This window comes from Embiotoca jacksoni, unplaced genomic scaffold (assembly GCF_022577435.1).
Source record: "Embiotoca jacksoni isolate LCO1_2020_lvr unplaced genomic scaffold, fEmbJac1.0.p SCAF_42, whole genome shotgun sequence".
Taxonomy (NCBI): Eukaryota; Metazoa; Chordata; class Actinopteri; family Embiotocidae; genus Embiotoca; species Embiotoca jacksoni.
The window spans coordinates 3,138,106-3,159,475 of NW_027185395.1; the positions used below are offsets into that span (position 1 = coordinate 3,138,106).

The 21,370-nt window shown below is 41.1% G+C and overlaps 2 protein-coding genes and 3 non-coding genes across 5 annotated transcripts in view; 3 read left to right on the forward strand and 2 right to left on the reverse strand.

Annotated features, from left to right (window-relative positions):
* The window catches only part of LOC138210054 (NACHT, LRR and PYD domains-containing protein 12-like), a 90,993-nt gene that overhangs the window by 22,322 nt on the left and 47,301 nt on the right, over positions 1-21,370 (reverse strand). The window lies entirely within an intron of this gene.
* trnas-gcu (transfer RNA serine (anticodon GCU)) lies at positions 9,986-10,067 on the forward strand. The gene has a single exon. It is a non-coding gene; the product is annotated as a tRNA-Ser (tRNA).
* On the forward strand, positions 11,410-11,491 carry trnas-gcu (transfer RNA serine (anticodon GCU)). The gene has a single exon. It is a non-coding gene; the product is annotated as a tRNA-Ser (tRNA).
* Positions 14,722-14,793, reverse strand: trnaq-uug (transfer RNA glutamine (anticodon UUG)). Its single transcript has one exon. It is a non-coding gene; the product is annotated as a tRNA-Gln (tRNA).
* On the forward strand, positions 17,359-18,954 carry LOC138210016 (piggyBac transposable element-derived protein 3-like). The gene has a single exon (XM_069168910.1). It carries the CDS (start codon positions 17,359-17,361, stop codon positions 18,952-18,954), a length of 1,596 nt encoding a protein of 531 aa, XP_069025011.1.

A 21,370-nucleotide genomic window follows, 5' to 3' on the forward strand; every position in this document is an offset into this window, starting at 1 on the left:
GACATCATAATATCAGGACATTCAAAATTAAATTGAGTGTTATACCATGATATAATCAATATAATATAGATATATTAACAAGCCTTGGTGTTAATGTTTTTCTGTTTTCTATTGTGTTGTCAAATATTTAGTTCAAAACAAAAAGTCTCTTTCAGAGTGTGTTTGTATTTTTGTGTACATGTGTGCAGATGTGGTGGATGCCAGCAGTCAGACGGAGGAGGTGCAGATGGAGGAGGTGATTCAGGAGTGACGGAGCCATTTGTTTTCTTTGTTTGAGTTTGTGTTCATGTTCCAATGTGGAAGTTAAAGTTTCATTATCCTTCAAGGAAATTATTAATTTGTAGTTGACTGTTGTATACATGATGCGTGTGGTTTGGCGTCTAGTATTGGGAAGCCTGTAGTTGTTTTTAATACATGTATCAATGAGCTGGTTATTCATATCAGGAACTTAAAGGAGTCATTAAACGTGCAGTGGTATGTCATCAGTAGCATTTGTGTGAACGCATGTCAGGTTGGTTGTGACATGGAGGAGGCTGCAGTGTTTACAGACATGTGATGTTGACGTGGAATCTGGAGCTGAGGAGAGCAGTTCTGTCAGGCTTGCAAGTCATGTTAGATCCATTCAGGGAAGGTTTCATCAGGGAGACTCTCGGTTTGAACAGAGTGGACTTCAGTGTGTGGCTATTAGTTTGGTAGCTCTCGCAAAACATACAACTGACAGCGTGTTTTCATGGAACAGTGATATTGTGGAGAGGTTTGTAGTTCCAGGTGATGGTCTGTAGAGTTCCTTGTGGGACAGCAACTTGATTAGTGATCAGTCGGATCTACTTTGTGTTCCAGATCTGCCCAAAGTGTCAGTTATTGATGGACAGAGATTTCAGTTTGAATATGGTGACTATGTGTCTGGAGATGTTGATGTCATAGACGGAGAGTTGATCAACACAGGAGTTCATACCACACTAAGAGATGGACTGGAAAAGATGTGTATGAAATATGACACCTGCTTTTTGACATTGAGTGGCAGTACATGTGCGGCCATTGGTCAAGATGGACAGTATGCAGTGGTTGACTCCGATGCAGGCAGTGCAGAGGGGATGGTAGATGAGAAAGGGCAGCGTGTCATTGTGTATTTTAGTATTCTTGAAGATGTGTTCAATCACATTCAGATATTAGCATCAGTACTTAAAACTCAAAAGCTGTTTGTGATTGCTGGCGTTCAGGTGATTACAGACGTAACCAACAGCAGTCATTCATCTTTGAGTTGAAGAGCAACTCTTGATACCAAAGAGACTGACCTGGGATGTGTCTTAGTTCAGAAGAGTTGTGTCTTGCCAACGTTTGTCTGCACAAACAGCCAGAGAGGGACAAAGCATAAGATGTCAGTAGGAAGTGCTTCATCAAAGAAGACGAAGAGGAGTGATGTGACTGCAGTTAATTCTGATGTAACAAATGTACATGTGTTAATCATGGACAGAAAGAGTATAAAATGTAAAGGAAGCATCAGACATTATGAATTTAATCAAACAGGCTCTTTCTGATGAGAACAGTAGTTCTGATAGTGTGGAGCAGTTGTTTGAAAGTGTCGGCAGCAGCTTTTGAGGCAGCATGTGAGCGTTTAGGTAGAAATACACAAGTAGAGTTGAAAAGGCAGGTTAATGAAGTTTGGATAAATCAGTATAGTAAACCACTGTTGAAAGCACGGTCGGCAAATTTAGATATTCAATATGTGGTCGATGCGTACGCAACGATTGTTTACATGGTGTCTTATATGCTGAAGAAAGAGAGAGATGGGATTGTTGTTAGGAAATGTCCAAAGAGAAGCAGATGAAGATGGGAATGTTAGCGCCAAAGAGGGTTTGAAGAACTTGGGTAGAGTTTATTTCCCCAACAGAGATGTGTCGGCTCAAGAAGCTGTATCGGGTAACAAACATGCATCTGAAGGAGCGTTCACGGAAAGTTGTGTTTGTCCCAACAGGAGATAATGTTGTTAAAACCAGTCGACCTTTAAGTGTGTCGAGGCAAAAAGAAGCTTCAGGTGACGTTACAGCAGGACGTTGATGACCAGTTGAGTTGATAGATATCAGAACAGGACAAAGGAAAGTGGATTTAACAACATGTGTTTGGACACTTTTGCGTCGGAGTATCGGCTACTGAGTAGAAATGAAAGATCCAAAGCACACGTTGAATTAAAGAATAATTATGGTTTCATCACTAAAAGAACACGATCACAACCTGCAGTTGTTCGTTAAGTTCGGTTTTCTCAAACCAAAAATCCGGAATTGTTTTATCAAAGTAGTTTCAGTTGTTTCTCCCATATCGAGTTGATGTGGAGATAAAACCTCCAAATGGTGAAACATTTGAAGACTTTTACAGGAATGGTCATGTGACATTTAGTAATGGATCTGTGAAGTCAGTTGTTGATGTAAATAGGAGAGTCAGAAATAGATGCAGATGAATTAGATGATATCAAACATATGATTGATAGTGAGGGTGTTAGAGAAGATGCCTGGTGTGAGCTCTGACCAGCTTTTATTGCAGCACACGAGATCAACTGAGTGAAAACTCCACCAGAGTCTCCGGATCTGAACCATCGAACTCGTCTGCACTCAATGAAAGACTCTATCAGGAAGGAGTTTTATCCGACACCAAAGATCAACTCATTCAAGCCGTTGAGACCTTTTGGCCGACGAGACTGACAGTAGATCTCTGCAACAGACTGATTACAGGATTGTTCAGCGTTGTCAGACTGGTTGTAAAAAACAAAGGAGGAAACAGTGGAAAGGGAAATTTGTGTTTCTCTGTATGATGGAAAAATGTGTGTATTTAAAAATGAATAAACACTGTTTGTCCTCAACTCGTAATTTGATTTGTAATTTTGCCCAAAAAAAACACGTAAAACAAAATCAAGTCTTTCGTTTCTTTACATTTCTCTTCTAGTATCGATTTTCTCTTAAAAAGATCGATATTTAAATTCCATCATTTGTAGTAAATGTGTGTTTTATTATTAATCAGAAAAAAACCTACAATCAGCAGAATCAGTGTAAAACAGTCAGGAACTACTTTTCCTTCCACCTGCCGTCGGCATATGCGCACTACGGCTCTGCTCTGAGCAGAGTGTCGGCGTCGATGAGAGCAAATGAAGACGTCAGTCAGACGACTGGCAGAGGTGGTGAGGGGAAGTGGCAGCACCACACAGATGTTCAACATCTGGAAATGATGCATCATATGATGAGGTTGTACAGCGGTGGTCTGAAGAGGAGAAAGGTGCTGCTGGTGAAACAGTGTTTGTGGTGCTGAGCTTCTTTCTTTGTGATTATTGAGACAGAAACTGCTTGATGGAGTTTGAAGTGAGTTTTGAGCGCTTGAGTAACAAACAATACGCCTCTCAGGGTCGACTTCACACGGCTTCTCAGTCTGTCCTTTCGTCCTGGTCCTTATTTTGTGCCGCTGTTCGCCCGTCAGTTCAGGGAATCGTTTGTTTTACATAGAAGTTGAACTTTTCTTTTACGTTTTCCGACGACTCCATCTTCCCGATGGCGTCGCTCCAGTTCACCGGTTCTGGTCCGACTCCAACGCTGCGAGAGCGCGAAAACATGAGCTGCATTCGCCTCAGGCCGATACTCCCCACGCACCAAACAGTCTCTGAACTTCATCACGTTCAGCAGTTAAAGGTCTGATTTCATTATTTTTCTTTCATTTCCTTCATTCTACAAAATAAGAGGCGGTGAAGTGGAATTAAACTGAACTTTTAGTCACGTCCATCCAGTTTGTTGTGAATATTATTGCAACAAAAAATACTTGATTTTGTTTTACGAGTTTTTTTTCCAGTAAAATGACAAATCAAATTACAAGTTGAGGACAAAATTATTATTTTTTTGTAATACACAACTTTTTCCATCATACAGAGAAACACAAATTTGACTTTCCACTGTTTCCTCCTTTGTTTTTTACAACCAGTCTGTCGACTTCTTCACTTCAACACTAAATGTTATTTGTCTTTTCCAGATGTGGAACTTCCTGGCTGCTTTACTGTTCCTTGTTCTGGTCTGTCTGGAGGGCGTGGCCTCGTTCACTGCTCACCTCCAGACTCCTCCCACCTTTCTCACCTGATCAGGTCAGCACAGCTGTCTCTGGTTCCAGTAATCACTACCTGGCAGTATATGAACCAGTATATGAACCCTGGTCCTGCACTCCACCTGCGTCGGTCTGTACAATAACCTTACCTGGTTCTACGCTGCTGGTCCGTAAGTCGGTTAGTAATTATTTTCAGTTCTGGTTCTGACCCTCCTGTCTGTCTTCCTCTTGCTGCAGTTTCTACCAGCGTGCCGGCCTGTCTGTGATCTTGTTACTATCCTGTCGGACCGCGGGCGCCACACAGTCCACCTTCCCTGACGTGCTGTATTGTTCCGAGGGAACCGTCCAGTCATCCTGTCGGATCACCTGGTGTCAGGAAATAAATCTTACCTGGAATCCAACTGTTGTCCGTGCTGCATTCAGGTTCACTCTCACCACATATTGTGACGAGCATGCTAACAAGCTAGCACAGACTAAACTCATTTTCATCTCAGTGGTGATTTTAAATCAATTTACCGCTTCGAAAACAAATCCTGAAAGATCCTGGAAATCTGTGGAAAGTTTGTGTGTGATGTATAATCTCTCATCTGTCTCGCTCAAAACTTGAAGGTTGCAGAGGAAACTTCAAGTGGAACAATTGGTACAATTAAATGTTCATTTTTTTCCTGTATAATTATTTGAAAATATCCGGAATCCAAAATGTCTTTTATTATCTACTTTTAGTTGACAGTAAATACAAGTGTCTGTCACTGAAGATTCAAACAGCAGACAGAGAACTAGCGCGCTCAGAATTTATGATGTCAACATTCAAAAACTGAATTCAACCAATCGCTGCGCAGGAAACTGAAGCGACCAGAGGACAGCTAAAATGATTTTAAATGTTTTAAATATTAAGAGCCGTAACATTCATGATTTGAAGAAAAATTATTTTGGAGGGTTTAACAGATAATAAAACAAAAAGGATCAAACTTCTCTGTAATCTTGATCCCATGCGGCAGGAGGCTAAATACTGCCCCCTACTGACATAAATAAACCACAGCAAAACATTAACTGAACACTGACACGTCTTGATCGATTTGATGGAACTGAAATTATACTTTATTCTTTGCTTGACTAACATTGAAGAAAAAAATATTAAAGGACAGGAAACCACTTAAAAAAAAATAGAAATATTAATAGCTTAAGTTGATTTGGGAGCAGAAATCTCAAAACATGTCAAAGGCCTCTCATTTGTGTTGTGCAGGTTTTCTAGCTTTGGGAAGAAATCCATCTCTTATTTACAATAATTAATGTAGATAGTGTTCAGCCACCCTAAAGATGGCTACTGCGCATTCTTCTCTTTGGGGGGTTGCAAAAAAGGCAGAGGGAAGGGGGGCTCGTCACCGCGGTGTGGAAGCACTCGGGTTCGATCCCGGCCTCGGATGCCGATCTGGGAAACAATATATCTATATTATATTTATATTTATTGATTATATCATGGTATAACACTCCATTTCATTTCACATGTCCTGATATTATGATGTCATAATTATTATCTTTTCCTCATTTTAAAGGCTGATGATGATAATGATAATGATGTCATTTCATTTTCTAAGATGTGCTGATATAAGATGTTCTAACCGTTCTAACACACGTTTTTAACCAGATTAATCAATTTATACACATTACTGATTAAAAAATCCTTTTAATATGTTAAGAAGCACCAAGAGACATCCCAACAACAGTGTGGCAACATAACTATTGAGATATTTATTCAAACACATCAGATTTGAGTGGGTCCACATAACCCCGCCCTGTTGTAACATCTCTAATGTGGCTTTAACCTAAAACTCAACATGAAGCCGACTTCATAGAATATTGAGTATTGCCATCATAACTGAATATACCTAACTAAGATGTTTGGTCAATATTGCAGATTATACTTGAAACATCACATTAAATTACCCAATTCACAAACTCATTGAGTGACAGTGTTTATGTGGCCGGCCCCTTTGCTGCAGTCCATTCAAAAAACAAATCAAACTATCACATATCATGACTCAATCATAAAATTCAAGTTTTAACTTGGACAACTGACACTTACCATCCTTGACAAAGCTGCTGGAGGCTTCCAGAACCTCCAGCTGCTCTTTGTTTGTTTTTAACTCCTCGGTGAGGTGGGCTGTCCTCTGCTCCGTGGCCCTCCTCATCCTCACCTGCCGGACGAGGAGCTCTATGACCTGATTTCCCGCCTGCAGGCTCCGACCTCAGGGTCAAGACATGAACACTAAAAACACAAAACCACCATTGTTAATGTAAATCATACAGTATGTACACATGAGCTCTGTGACAGCTGCTTTCTGACACATATTACAAATCACATCCAGCAATATGGAACTGCTCCAAGCTTAAACATGAAAATATTGTCAGATGTCAAAGCTGAGAAAGATGAATAACACAATGTACAACACAATTTCACATTGAACTTCATGTGATCATTGTCATATCAAATATGTACATTTAATATCTTCTTACTGCATGTAAATATGAATCTAATTATAAGTCTCAGTGTGAATGAACCCACAGAGAATCAATATTTATTGATTTATTCATTTTATTTCTATAAAATTTCTATATTTATCAATATTTCATAACATAACCATTAATGATGATTATTATTACTATGATGTTAACATCAACAATCATTCAAATGAAATTAGGGAACTATCAGGGACGTCTGTCACTCTGAAAGACCACTTGCCACCTTCAGCCTCTAAACAGCATCACTGTCAGACAGGCTTTGTTAAGGTCTATAGTTTAACAATACAATATTTTACTGTGTAAAATGTTACACATCAATCATCATTTCTAAAGACTCATACAAATACTAACAACACAGACACCATTACTGTTCAGGTAAAACTTGCACTCAAAAGTTGGATTTTTTTTTTTTGCCTTGCCGCCATCACATCAGGATCATTTATTGTCGGGAACTTGGCTGGAGACTGGGCCATTTTCTGAAAGATACACAGAGTACTAATTAACTACATGTAACACTCCCACTAAAGCCTGAAGACATATCAAACTCTGAAACTAACCAAATACTGCATTACATTCTGTATCTCATTAAATTGATACCTTTTGCAACAATTGTTTTTGCAGTGTGAATCTACAACATTGATTCTAGAGTAAAAAAAAACTGCTGACATGCTCTCTGTGTGCTAATGCTAACTTATTAAGCATACATAAATACTAATGAAGGCTTTTCATGAACTCCCACTCATACACAGTAAAATAACACAACTCATATCTTTCTTTTAACACATCAATCACTAAACAATTACAAGATTAAGTCGTCCTATTTAATTGTCCGTGGTTTGTACCTTACCTGTTGGCGGTTGTTCCTCTGATGTGCTGCAACCAGTGTTGCCAACTCCTCAGTAAGGAAAGTAGCTATTGGCTGTCCTAAAAGTCGCTAAATGACGTCATCGCCTAATTTACATAATTGTAATGGACACTATGGGAGAGAGGAATAACGTGGGAGAGACAAAAAGTGAGTAAAAAACACTCTAAAAATGTTTAAAACTACAAACTAACTTTATTCTGTTGATTCTTGTTTTTGATTTTTTTGATTTTGCCACTGAAATAGGCCATCACTTCTCAAAATAACTTCATGACTTTAATGCTTTGTCTAGACCCACATTACATACATCAATTTTGTCCTGCATTGTTAAATGTTAGAATATCAAATTTAATCAAAAGACTGTTGTGTGGGGTGAAATTGCTAGCTCTACGTTCAACCCTCCTCCTTTATCCGGGTTTGGGGCAAAGTGACCCAAAAGAGACACTGGCAGAGTTACTTTGGTTTTGTTTTTTAAGTTTTTTTCTTGGGGGGTTTCTTAAATTTGGTTTTGTTTCGAAGCTTATGCTCCACTTAGGAGCCTACAACAAGTCACAGTAAAACATGCAATTGTTTTGCCATAACTATAATATAATTTTTTTTTTTTAAATTGTACAGACAGTTTTAACTTGACAACATTAACAATCTAAATGGACCAAAAAGAGACAATAGAAAAAACTGTCAATGGCAATGTGAGTAAATGATGGTAACTAGTCTGGCCCTAATTCAGTGTTCAGCAATAGCTAATGCCATGGTGGCTTCAGCCTTTTTTGCAGAGTCAATGTTTTTACTCATTAATGGCAGTTTGCTTTGGGTGGAACTGTTATAAGACTTAGCCTTTTGAGCATGTGTTTTAGTTGTTGTGTGTTTTTTAATATCACAAAGTTTGGCGTAGAAATCAGCCTTACAATACAAGCAGTATGTCCGTGTATCATCTCCAATAAACGCCTTCAACCAGCCTTTGCATGTGGGACTTGACCGACACCACAGGTTTACACCTGGTAAACCATGAGAGCATGGAGCGTGTCTGGGAGGTGCAACAAAAACACCTTACGTGCATCCAAGATCCCCCAGAACCATCCAGCTGTACACAAACGTTGGATCCAGCTTACAGAAGGGAGACAAAGCTCTCGATGTTCTGCGATGTGGCAGAAGTCTTCTTCTATGGAGAGCTTTCATCGCCAACAGTGCAGTTTCATCACAGGCAAGATAAAACTACATCTTTGAGACATTTCTTTTACATGACTGCTGTTGAATCAGTTGTCTCAAAATTAAAAGAAAAATTAAATTTTTCTGTTATCTATCTTTTTGTCTTGTGAGGTTGGAGATGCAATGCTCTGCATACGCAGATGTACATGCTTGAGGGTGCATCCAGATGGAACATCAATCATGCTCATCAAGCTCTCGATATGAGTGCTGCATCAAAAACTAAAATATACAACATACGATTGATGTTGAATCTGAATGTCCTTGGCTACAGAGTGCTTGGATGTACACTTTGGCTGGAATTCGTGCCCACTGGGAAACCCACTGGAAAGATTGTCAAGAAATAAACAGGCCCTGAACAACATTCTTTCAATGACCACACTCTCAGCTGTTGAAGTTTTTTCTTCAATGTTTATCTGCTGACCCTTTATGGCAGGTGAATGTATTGGTTTGAATCCCATCGTTGTCAAACTGCTTCCCTTTAATGTTGCAGGCAGTAGGTTGAAATCTGCAAATAGTTAAGCTCTTTCTCACCACTTTTAAAATTGCAGTGTGATTTAGAGACTGTTACTAACTGATGCTTCTGCAGTTGGTTCTCTCGTAACAAAATATCTACCCTCATGCAACAGCCTAGTGGGTTGTTAGGACCGGGTGGTCAATAACTGAAGTTTAAGAACGATAATCGACTTGTTGATTGTGACCTTTCTTTGGGATACCCAATGTTGCTCCAATACAACACACCTTAGCATCGTTCATCTTGAGGAAGATCAAGAGATGATGTTGCACTAATACGGCACCTTTTTAAGTGTGTACTTTGATTTCACAAGTTTGATGATGAAGTTTGTTCAAAAGTAACAATTGTCAGATAGAATGTGGCATTCAAATCATAATTGATTGGCTCTAAATTCAACAAGAGAACATTATCCACAACATGAGTGGTGACCTTGACCGTTGAGACAAAGCACGGGTTGGTTGTGTGGACTCCAAATTTTCAGCTGAATTGTGCAGCCTGAGATGAAATGCAGATGTTGAAAGCAGGTATGTTGCCATATGGGATTATTGCTTGATTATGCAGTTGGATCAGACAATTCCTCCACCTATATACAGAACGGAAATCAAGAAAGAGGAAGCTGTCCTGGAGAATGCGGGGATTGATCCCACTGCCTTTTGCATGCTGAGTGAGCACTCTACCATTTGATCTAATTCCCCTCCCTCTTCAAAAAGTGCTTTGCTCTATGTTCGACCTCAGCCTCCCCTCCCTCTGCATTTCTATTTTAAAAGGTGATCTTTTTTTTTTTTTTGTACTCAAATCATATATGTACAGAAGACAAGGTGGCCGAGTGGTCAAGGCGATGGACTGCTAATCCATTGTGCTCAGCACGCGTGGGTTCGAATCCCATCCTTGTCGAACTGCTTCCCTTTAATGTTGCAGGCAGTAGTTTCAAAGCTCGTTGAGCTGATCTCGTGCAGATGTTCAACTAAATCAATGTTCTGTTAATTCAGATGCAAATAATTAAGCTCTTTCTCACCACATTCAAAACTGCAGTGTGATTTAGAGACTGTTACTAACTGATGCTTCTCCAGTTGTTTCTCTCGTAACAAAATATCTACCCTCACGCAACAGCCCAGTTGGTTGTTAGGACCAGGTGGTACAATGACTGAAGCTCAAGCACGATAATCGACTTGTTGATTGCGACCTTTCTTTGGGATACCCAATGTTGCTCCAATACAACACATCTCAGCGGGGTTGATCTTGAGGATGATCAGTAGATGATGTTGCACTAATGCGGCACCTTTTTAAGTCTGAACTTTGATGCCACTTGGTGTTTTAGCTGTATATTACAAGACACCCTTTTTCTAGGCAGGCTCCCTTCACGCTGATCAGACCTGAGAGAACGTCTAATGGTTATTTTCTAAATTTTTCAAACAACGCCGCTGACTGCTTTTTTCGGAAGCATCGCCAAGTTCTTTGATTGACTTCGTATGATCCTGCCCTGTGATTCCTTCTTCTCGCAGGAGTCTTGTGACGGAATTTGCTACCAAGCCCATGCAACCCATCCCCACTGGATGCTCTTCTACATTCCAGCCTGGCTCCTCTTATTTAGCTGCCAGCTTAGCGTATCACAGCCTTTTCTGTTTGCATGCCTCATCCATAGTGTCCTCCCAGTGGATTGTCAGCTCAATGATGAAGACACCCTGGAAGGAGTTGGACCGTAAGACGAGGTCCGGTCTCAGGCCTAGGTCAATGTCAAGGCTCGTCCACGTGCACTTGAAAAGTAACAATTGTCAGCTAGAATGTGGCATTCAAATCATAATTGATTGGCTCTAAATTCAACAAGAGAACATTATCCACAACATGAGTGGTGACCTTGACCGTTGAGACAAAGCACGTCGCTCCATGGATCGGGAGTGTGGACTCCAAATTTTCAGCTGAAATGTGCAGCCTGAGCTGAAATGCAGATGTTGAAAGCAGATATGTTGCCACATGGGATTATCGCTCGATCATGCAGTTGGATCAGACAATTCCTCCACTTATATACAGAACGGAAATCAAGAAAGAGTAAGTTGTCCTGGAGAATGCGGGGAGCCCTTTGCACGCTAAGCGAGCACTCTACCATTTGAACTAATTCCCCTCCCTCTTCAAAAAGTGCTTTGCTCTATGTTCGACCTCAGCCTCCCCTCCCTCTGCATTTCTATTTTAAAAGGTGATCTTTTTTTTTTTTTTGTACTCAAATCATATATGTACAGAAGACAAGGTGGCCGAGTGGTCAAGGCGATGGACTGCTAATCCATTGTGCTCAGCACGCGTGGGTTCGAATCCCATCCTTGTCGAACTGCTTCCCTTTAATGTCGCAGGCAGTAGTTTCAAAGCTCGTTGAGCTGATCTCGTGCAAATGTTCAACTAAATCAATGTTCTGTTAATTCAGATGCAAATAATTAAGCTCTTTCTCACCACATTCAAAACTGCAGTGTGATTTAGAGACCGTTACTAACTGATGCTTCTCCAGTTGTTTCTCGTAACAAAATATCTACCCTCACGCAACAGCCCAGTTGGTTGCTAGGACCGGGTGGTACAATGACTGAAGCTCAAGCACGATAATCGACTTGTTGATTGCGACCTTTCTTTGGGATACCCAATGTTGCTCCAATACAACACATCTCAGCGGGGTTGATCTTGAGGATGATCAGTAGATGATGTTGCACTAATGCGGCACCTTTTTAAGTCTGAACTTTGATGCCACTTGGTGTTTTAGCTGTATATTACAAGACACCCTTTTTCTAGGCAGGCTCCCTTCACGCTGATCAGACCTGAGAGAACGTCTAATGGTTATTTTCTAAATTTTTCAAACAACGCCGCTGACTGCTTTTTTCGGCAGCATCGCCAAGTTCTTTGATTGACTTCGTATGATTCTCCCCTGTGATTCCTTCTTCTCGCAGGAGTCTTGTGACGGAATTTGCTACCAAGCCCATGCAACCCATCCCCACTGGATGCTCTTCTACATTCCAGCCTGGCTCCTCTTATTTAGCTGCCAGCTTAACGTATCACAGCCTTTTCTGTTTGCAGGCCTCATCGATAGCGTCCTCCCAGTGGACTGTCAGCTCAATGATGAAGACACCCTGGCAGGAGTTGGACCGTAAGACGAGGTCTGGTCTCAGCCCGAGGTCAACGCCATGGCTCGTCCACATGCACTTGATAAGCAACAATTGTCAGATAGTATCTTTGTTTTTTTGCTCAAATCATAGGTCTACGGAAGACGAAGTTGCTTTACCCTTCGGCATCTGGTCTCTAAACAATCCCTCTCCTAACAAAGTCCTACCCATTCCGAACATTAAGTGCTACCCCCAGTTCCAAACAGGGTGTAAAAGAGACAATCAGCAATCAATGCCTTGGCACAATGCTGTTTGATTGGTTATTGACCATAAGCTATGCATATCCCTCTGAGAGGTAGAGTTTCGCCTCGGTAGTAAGATTGTAGTGTCGCCGTCATCACCATTGATTTACCTGCATGTAAATATCAGCCGCTAAAAAATGTTTTGTGTCACTAACTGTGTTATTATCACTTGGGATAAAAGTAAGTTTCAATCAAAGAATGAACGTAAAAAATGGTAACATATATTCGTCCATTTATAATGCTCGTTAGTGGTGTATGAACGTAATAAAGTAGTTATTGTGGTAACAGTCGCTGGTAAAGATTATCCAAGAAGAGTATAAATCGGAAGACATTAATGTTTTAATATATATTGATATTGTGAAAAAACAGTACTGATCAAAGTCAGCAATTTACAGTACCTTGTCTACTGTACTGTTCATTTCCTATACATAATATATTGATTTGAGCAGTTGTTGATGAAATTATTTCACTTGTTTTCTAATTGTAAAATTGTTAATGAAGTAATTCCGCCTGTTGTATGGCATCATAGAACACATACATACACACTCACTAGAAAACATACATACACATTCACAATGACATCATAGAACACATACATACACACTCACTATGAGTATAGCGGGCAGGGTCGACTGTGTGGTAACCCGAGGACCAACACAGGATTGCAAAGACGTCTACAGGTGAACTCCGTGGAACGACACTGGATGGCTTCTTCGCACAGGTGATACCCGAGTATCGACACTGGACGGCAGGTATGTAGAAGACAGACAGAGAGTCAGAACCAGAACTTCTCACTGGACAAGTAAACAGACTTACGGCGACTTGGAACCAGGTAGGTAAACGGACGGACTGACACTGGTGGAGAACAGCCGGGGTCATCAGATTCTCTCCCTGTAATCTCAGCTCAACATTTATCTACAGAATGTTTCAGATCAGCTCTTTTGAATTTCAGGGTTCTTCAATCCTTAAATACCAACTGATTGTGTGACTTCACTCTCTTCCAACAGTTCCCTGAATGATCAAAGGAAGATATGAAGACATCTGCCACCAGGTGTCACTAGAGCACAGACGACTGATTCATCATTCCACTTTTCAGCTCTAGGGTCTCCAAATGGAAAAATTCACTCCTAAACCAACAAAACCCGAACACCTCAGAGATGCCACTCAAGGTGGGAGAGCTTGCCTGCATGGAGCAGCCTGTGCACTTTCCTTTGACTCTCTATACCAAACTGCTGGACTCGATGAGAGGCCACCAGGGATCACCTGTGATTCAAAAAACCAAACCCTGCTGTGCTGAACATGTATGATTGTGGGATTTCACTCTCACTAAACTATTCAATCATTTCTTTCAATTCAATTTTTTTGTATAAATAAATTAATTGTATGTATAAACTGTATGATCAAATATTTGAAGTAGAATGTACACATAAATAAACGATGAAGTATCACCCAGGTGAATACTTGGGATTTTCTTTTGGTGATTCAAACTAACAGCAGACAGATCGGTGCTTTGTTTCTGCTGTGTTTCTTTTTGATGCGTTTGTGTTCCTCCTCAAAAAAAGACAACAACAACAACAAAAAACTCGTGGTGTAATTGTAACACAGCCATCCTGTGGGTGGAAGATTCCAGGTGCAAGTCCTGGCGAGAGTGTGACTTGTTGATCAAGTCAGTATTTAAATCAAAATGTTTTTTATTTTGAACTTGGAGGTGTTATGCAGTTTAATAAGGATATTTAATAACATATTTTCTTCCCTTTTGTCTATTGCTGCCTTTCCAGCCAGCACCATCTCCACCAGGGCCAGCCTCTGGGCAAACCATTGAAGAATAGAAGAGCACTCTTTGAGAGGTGTGTGTTTATTATTATATATGTTTGGAGTTTTTGATAAGGTTGTTTAATAATACATTTTTGGTATAATTATGTTGTAGTTTAATTTTTCACCTGCTGTTTGTTTCTTGTTGAAGTATTTGTGTTCCTGCTCAAAAAACAAAAACAGAAAAACAAACAAACACAATTCTTGTGTAATAATAACACAACCATCCTTTGGGTGGGAAATTGTGAAGTCACAAGTGTGTGACTTGTTGAGTCAGTATTTCATTCAATATGTTTCTTTCTTTCCCCCCATTTCCTAACGAGCACCAAAACTGGCAATTTAATCTTGCCTAAATCCAGGTTCCACTGAGATTTGAACTCAGATCGCTGGAGTCAAAGTCCAGAGTGCTAACCATTACACCATGGAACCACCGTTGTTGCCATGGCCACTACGGAGCCGACAAAGTATTTGAAGTTTATTAGAACTATTTTGAAACTGTGGAATATAGATCTGCTTAGTGCATATGAGGGCTCATATGTTGTATGCTCATTGGTTGTCTTCCACCAAAAAGTCATGTGTATTGATGTATCCTTTGTTGGTTGGTGGAGGTGGGGGTTGTTTTCCTTCACCCCCTGGAGTCCACCAGACAGCTGTCTGTTCCTGTTAATGCCTCAAAGAACAGCAGGATGTGACCCCACAGGTTGCAGACCACCTCCTGTGACCTTTTGGCTTGGCCAAGCAGAATCACTCTCATTTACATACACAGCATTTTGTCTACACCTTGAGATTGGTAGTTGATGGTACGACCTATATGTAAGTGATATGATGTGATATATATATATATATATGTGTTGTATTGTTGTGAACATAACCTAGCACAGAAGCTCAAAATATATACTGACTGTAATCATTGTAGAACACATTGCTTATGCAGGAACTTATCAGGTCTGGGTCACGTGGGGTGCAACTCACTATCAGATCAAAAGGGGGATGTGGGTCAAACGGAGGACAGTGGAAAAGCACTGAGACAAACATATGCAAATGTTCCCGCCTCACCGTATGTAACGCCTCTTCCTATAGTATAAGTGTATGTGCCGGAAAGTGGGAGGTCAGACTCCAACAAAGAGACCTCAGGTTGATGTTGGGCTCTCCAAGATGTCTTGTATGCTATGCTTAATAAAAATAAGCTAAGACCGGAAACTGCCTAAAGACTGCCTCTATCAACGGACTCGGGGAAAACAATTTGGGATACAACAAAACCCATCGCAAGACTTGGTGCAAACAATGTAAGAAACCTTTCCCCAATTTGTTCAGTACTGTGGACTCTGAATCCAGTTGAAATCTAGGTGGCAGCTGGACTTCAAAGTGGATAGCTGGTGGGAGCTGAAAGCATTCTTGAGCACGCACAGCGTCATGGACAGGTCTTACCAAGAAATGCAAAGATGCTGGATAAAAAAAAAAATAAACACTGGACGGATTTAAGTCAATTCAATTTTATTTATATATCGCCAAATCACAACACAGGTTATTTCAGCAGAACTTTGAAGATGGATGTCTTGAAGAGGTCCATTGCCATAGTCTGTTACCTCACGGAACGAATCCTTGCCTTCCGTGGTCGCAGTTACACTGTAAATGCACTGGCTTGAGTCTCCTGAAAAGGTGTCCCACCTCATCCGAAAGGCTTCGTAAACACTTACCAACCAGATGAGAATACCTGTAATTTACCTCTTGCGGGGTCGTTAACACCATTATCTCGCTCTCTCTGCTCAGGTGACGAAGAAGCTCTCCGCTTCCGACACGGCCTCAACGAGCATGGGCCGGTCCTCATGAGCGTCCTCACCTGCTCTGAGGGCTCAGAGGGTCTGTCCCGGATGGCGGCCGGGCTAACAAGGCGGTACCTCAGCTGCATTCAGGACCCACCGGGCGTGCAGCTCTGCACTAAAACGTGCTGGCTGGCTGACTCCGCCCTTTGTCAGCCTAACTGCCTACTCTACATTTTGGTAGAGCACATTTTGAGTCACTATATATTATTGAAAAATATATTGACCTTAACTTAACCTGATTGAGCTATCTGTACAACTTGGTTGAGGTATCTTATTTAAAAAAAAATCCACTACATGTCACTGTGTCTTTAAGAAGTATGCCTTCTCAGCTCTTAACAGGAAGTTAGCAAGAAAACTTTCCTCCAGACATGTGGACACTATTTGGTGAAAATTTCAAAGGTAAGTAAATTTATTCGACATATTACAGCACTTGAGGTCTTACTGAACAGAACTTGAACTTGATACCAAAAAAAAAAAAAAAATTAATAAGGGTAAAATAATTTCCTAAAAACGTGCTTTACCCAACGGTTTAATTGTCACTTCATAATAAAGGTAGTGAAGTTAACCTAATGTAAATAAAAGTCAGTATTTGCTTTGAAATAAAACACATCTGATTATCCTGTCGAAAAATGTTTTTGTTACCGAATGGTTGAATTATAATTTTATGGTAAACGTAGTGATTCCACGATAATGTATGTAAAAACATTGTATTAATAAAACAATACATATGAATATTCACTGCTGTTAATATCTATTTAATGGTATTCTATTAAGTACTTGATAAAATATTTTAACATTATATTGTTTTCGTAAAATATTGCATAAAAATGTTTTTGTAAAAAGTATGTATCGTAAATATCCAGAATAAGTGTGTAGAAATAATAAAACTAATAATTGAATGGTAACCAATTGACATATTTTGGTATAATAACATTACTAGCATTATAACAGTACATGGTTTGTAATTGTAACTTTTTTTCCTTTCTGATTTACAAACAATAGATGGATGCTCAATCTTTAAACGGTGCAAGGCCACGCAATTTTTTTGGCACTTATACAAGAAAATCCTCAAGACTCTGATGCTGATCTGAGTGATGACGATGACCAAATAGAGGATCATGATTATCAGCCCGCACAAGCAGAAGAGACTGGGGACACTTCTTTTGAATCCATGGATGAGGCGGAGGTTGCCTCAACAAGCACATCTTCTACACTGCCTCCTTGTAAGAAGAGCAGAAAAGGGAAGAATGCCCTAAAAACTGTTTCCTTGGAGGAGCCAGAGGACCCACCTGACCCAAGTTCACCCTCAGGCCCAAACAAAGGCACAAGGAGAATCTGGAAGCATGAAGACATTGAGGAATTCCAGGTTCCTGAATCAAGATTTGAGCCCCCTGAGGCTGTAAAGACACCCTTCCAGTACTTCAAAATGCTCTTCACTGACCAGATGATTGAACATATTGCGCATCATACCAATCTGTACTCTGCCCATGAGTTGGGGGATCCAATCAAGACTAGCCCTGAAGACATTGAAGATTTCCTGGCAAGACTACTCTTCATGGGTGTGTTCAACTTCCCAGCCCTGGAGGACTACTGGCACCACGCGTCACGTTTTGATCTGATAGCTGGTATCATGCCGAAGAAGAGATTCCAGGTGGTACGCCGGTTCATTCATTTGAATGATAATCAGCAGTGCAACGACAGTCCAGACAGATTTAACAAAATCCGCTCCCTCTTTGATATGCTTCGTGAGCAGTGTCTCCTGATCCCATCCACTGACAAGCACAGTATGGATGAGGTCATGGTGGCATATAAAGGCACAAGGGCTGGCACTCTCCGCCAATATATTGCCAACAAGCCAGAAAAATGGGGATTTAAATTATTCTGCCAGGCCAGTTCATGCATCATCCATGACCTACTGCTCCATCAAGGGGCATCCACATTCTTCAATGTTGCCCTATGTGAGGAGGAGCAGGGGCTACTTCTAGGAGCCAAAGTGGTGACAACATTATGCAAAACCATAACACAGCCACGTCCTTCTGTTGTCTTCTGTGACAACTACTTCACCAGTTTCAACTTGATCCAGAAGCTGAACGCAAACTTGGGTGTCAAATGCATTGGCACTGTCCGACCAAACCGCATTGATGGAGCTACCTTGATGATAGACAAACAGCTGATGAAGAAAGGACGTGGAGCTTTTGATTACAGGTCTGCTAAAGGGGTGATCAAGGTGAAATGGTATGACAACAAATGTGTCAACCTTCTGAGCAATGCCTGTGGGATCATGGCTCTTTCAACTGTGAAACGGTGGAGCAAAGAGGCCCATGCAAAGATTAATGTCCCGTGCCCATCACTCATTCCTGCCTACAATCAGCATATGGGAGGCGTTCATCTTTCTAACATGGTGGTACATCTGTACAAGACCCCCGCCAAGTCAAGGCTTCCCCTGTTTGGATACATCCTTGACCTGTGCATCTCAAATTCCTGGCTGGTCTACAAGAGCGATTGTGGCCTACTGATTGAGAAACGAATGCCTCTCAAAAGATTCCGCCTGGCAGTTGTCCACAATTTGATGAGAGTCATCAAGCCAGCACCCAAAGTTGGCCGACCATTGTCCTGCTCTCCACCACCTCAGAAGAAACGCTCCACCCCAAGACCCTCACAACCACAACCAGATGTGCGTTATGACAACTGTGGACATTGGCCCCTTCACTGTGACAAGCGTGGGAGATGCAACCTGTGTCCAATGCAGCTTTGCAGCATACCATGAGAAATAAAGTGGATCTAATGCACAGATGAGGTGTTTTGAAACTGAAATTTTAGAAATGAAATGTTTTTCTGTTTTGCAGTGTTCCCTTTGTTTGAATGAAAAACAAGGTAGCATATCACCAAAAATCGGAAGTGTGAAGTGTATCTAACATTTATGCTCTTTATTACTGCCATAAGTTAGCATTGTATTTGACTAATTCTACTGTTACTTTTTTCTTGATGAGGACATTGAAGGGTTAAATGATTGTTGATGTTAACATCATAGTAATAATAATCATCATTAAAGATGCTGTAAAGTAGAAATGAAAATGAGTTTTAAGTTCATCACCCCACAGAAGTATGGGTTGTTAACTACCCATCCAAATTTGAATGAAAAAAAACACAGACAAGTTTGTTAAATTAGGGTTTGAAATCGTGAGAAAATCATCAGTCTAAGACTGGGGGGGGCGTGTCCTGAAGGAGCTGAAGCTCCACCCACTCGCTGGAAGGTTTTCAGTGTTCTGTATGACAGTCCTGTGGCTGCAGTTCTTTTCCCCACTAAGCGGTCCGTCTGACATTCAACCTCTCGGGTGACTTTATTCATGATGTCCCACTGGTCCTCTGTCTCTCTGGTGGATGGAGCAGCCTGCTTTATGAAAACAGAATAGAATCAGAATTCATTTGTCCAATGAGTGAAACATACAGATGCATTTAAATGAAGCTTGTCCCCCTGAGCTGTAACACAGGAGTAAAACTGGACACCAGAGACAGCAGACAGTGAGTCTCCAACTACTTCAAACGACCTGAATTACAATAGTGGAGATAATAAGAGCGGAGGAGTTGATTTAGTTCTGTAACGACTGCAACATGAACAACGCTGCATTATATCACATCAATTCATTACATCACATCAATTCAAACTTTGAACCTGCTCAGGTCGAGCCGACAGTTTTTCTCTTTCACTGATGTCCCTCCACCTCCTCCTCCTCCTCCACCTCCTCTTCCTCCTCTCTGCAGCCTCCTGCACATGTAGTCGGGCTCGTTTATCCGGACCGGTACCAGTACATGTAACCGAGAGGGTCGGTGATTGTAACGTTACACCGGAGTACAAAAACAACAACCCTCATTAATCAGGAGGACTAGATCTCCCCTGGATCCATGTTTACCATCACCCCGACATGTAAAATACAGAGTTACATATATTATAGTTCCTTATCGGAGCTATATTGAGTCGAATAAAAAAATCTGCGGTTATCGGAGCACTTTCCTCTGAACTCTGCTACGAGCTCAATAGAAGCTAATTAGCACATTAGCTCCCATTTCATGAAAATAAAGTTATTCTACAACGAGTAAAATCACAGTAGGGGTTTGCACCGCGGGCTAAAGATAGCAGAGTTACTGTGGAAAAGTTATCTAGTATAATTATAACAAGCACACAGAACTTACACTGAGTGGTGAACTGCTGGCGGTGGTGGACGGTGCCGGTGCGACCGGAGGATGAACGGCCGGGAGGGTGAAGCTCGGTTCGGCTGCTCGCTGCAGGAGAAGCGGTGCGTCCGTGAACTCCGTCCGTCTCCGGTCCAAGTTGGTGAAACAATCCGTCGTGAAATGGTCCCTGCAGAGGCGGCTGTTGGTGTTAATCCTTAAGTCTCCTTGAGCGTGGCTCTTCATGAAATCGATTCCTCTCTTCATCAGTAGGAAATGTAAATAGCGATGCAGCGCTGCTTTGGAGGTTCTTGCTTCCAGGAAAGATTCACTTGCAGGTGGAGGGAGACATCCTGTAGCAGCTAGCTGATGTACAATAACAATCTGACTATGGCAGGAGGAGCAACTGAAGTCCAGTGGGATGACCTCTTATGCAAATGAGCTCCAGGCTTTTATAGCGTTTCACCGTGTGAGAGGAGGAGCCATGCAGAGAGTTATATAAACCATCCGTGCGGTAGCTCGGTGACGTACTGAAGCTAACTTTTAGCCCCGCCTAAAAAAACCTGAGCTGAAGACGGATGAGAAACTCTTTAACGGTCTAACTCCACATTTCAGTGTAACAAAGTTTTCAAACTTTACACATGCTTTCAGCAACTCATTTCACACTTATATAATGTACTGAGAAGCAAATCTTGGAATTTGCTTTGCAGCATCTTTAAGTGAACGTTGGTAAAAGATTTAGCAGTAGAACTGCTCAAGTAGAGCGAGCGTGAGTTTTAACTTGAAGCTAAAAGAAGTGCAGAGAGATTTAGGGAGGTTTAATTCAGGAAAAGAAGCTGAAATAGTAATAAAAGTAATACCAGCTACAACTTTTGTAAACAGGAAGTGAAGCAATATGCTCACCGTAACGTCAGACGTCCTGACGATTAAAATGCAGACTGCATTTCTCTATTGCTTATATAATACGGGTTTTATTCTTTTTATTTAAATTATACAGGCCTTTCCATTGTGTT

Excerpts from the sequence above, each read along its gene's own strand:
- LOC138210016 (XM_069168910.1), top strand. The coding sequence starts at position 17,359 with ATGGATGAGGCGGAGGTTGCCTCAACAAGCACATCTTCTACACTGCCT.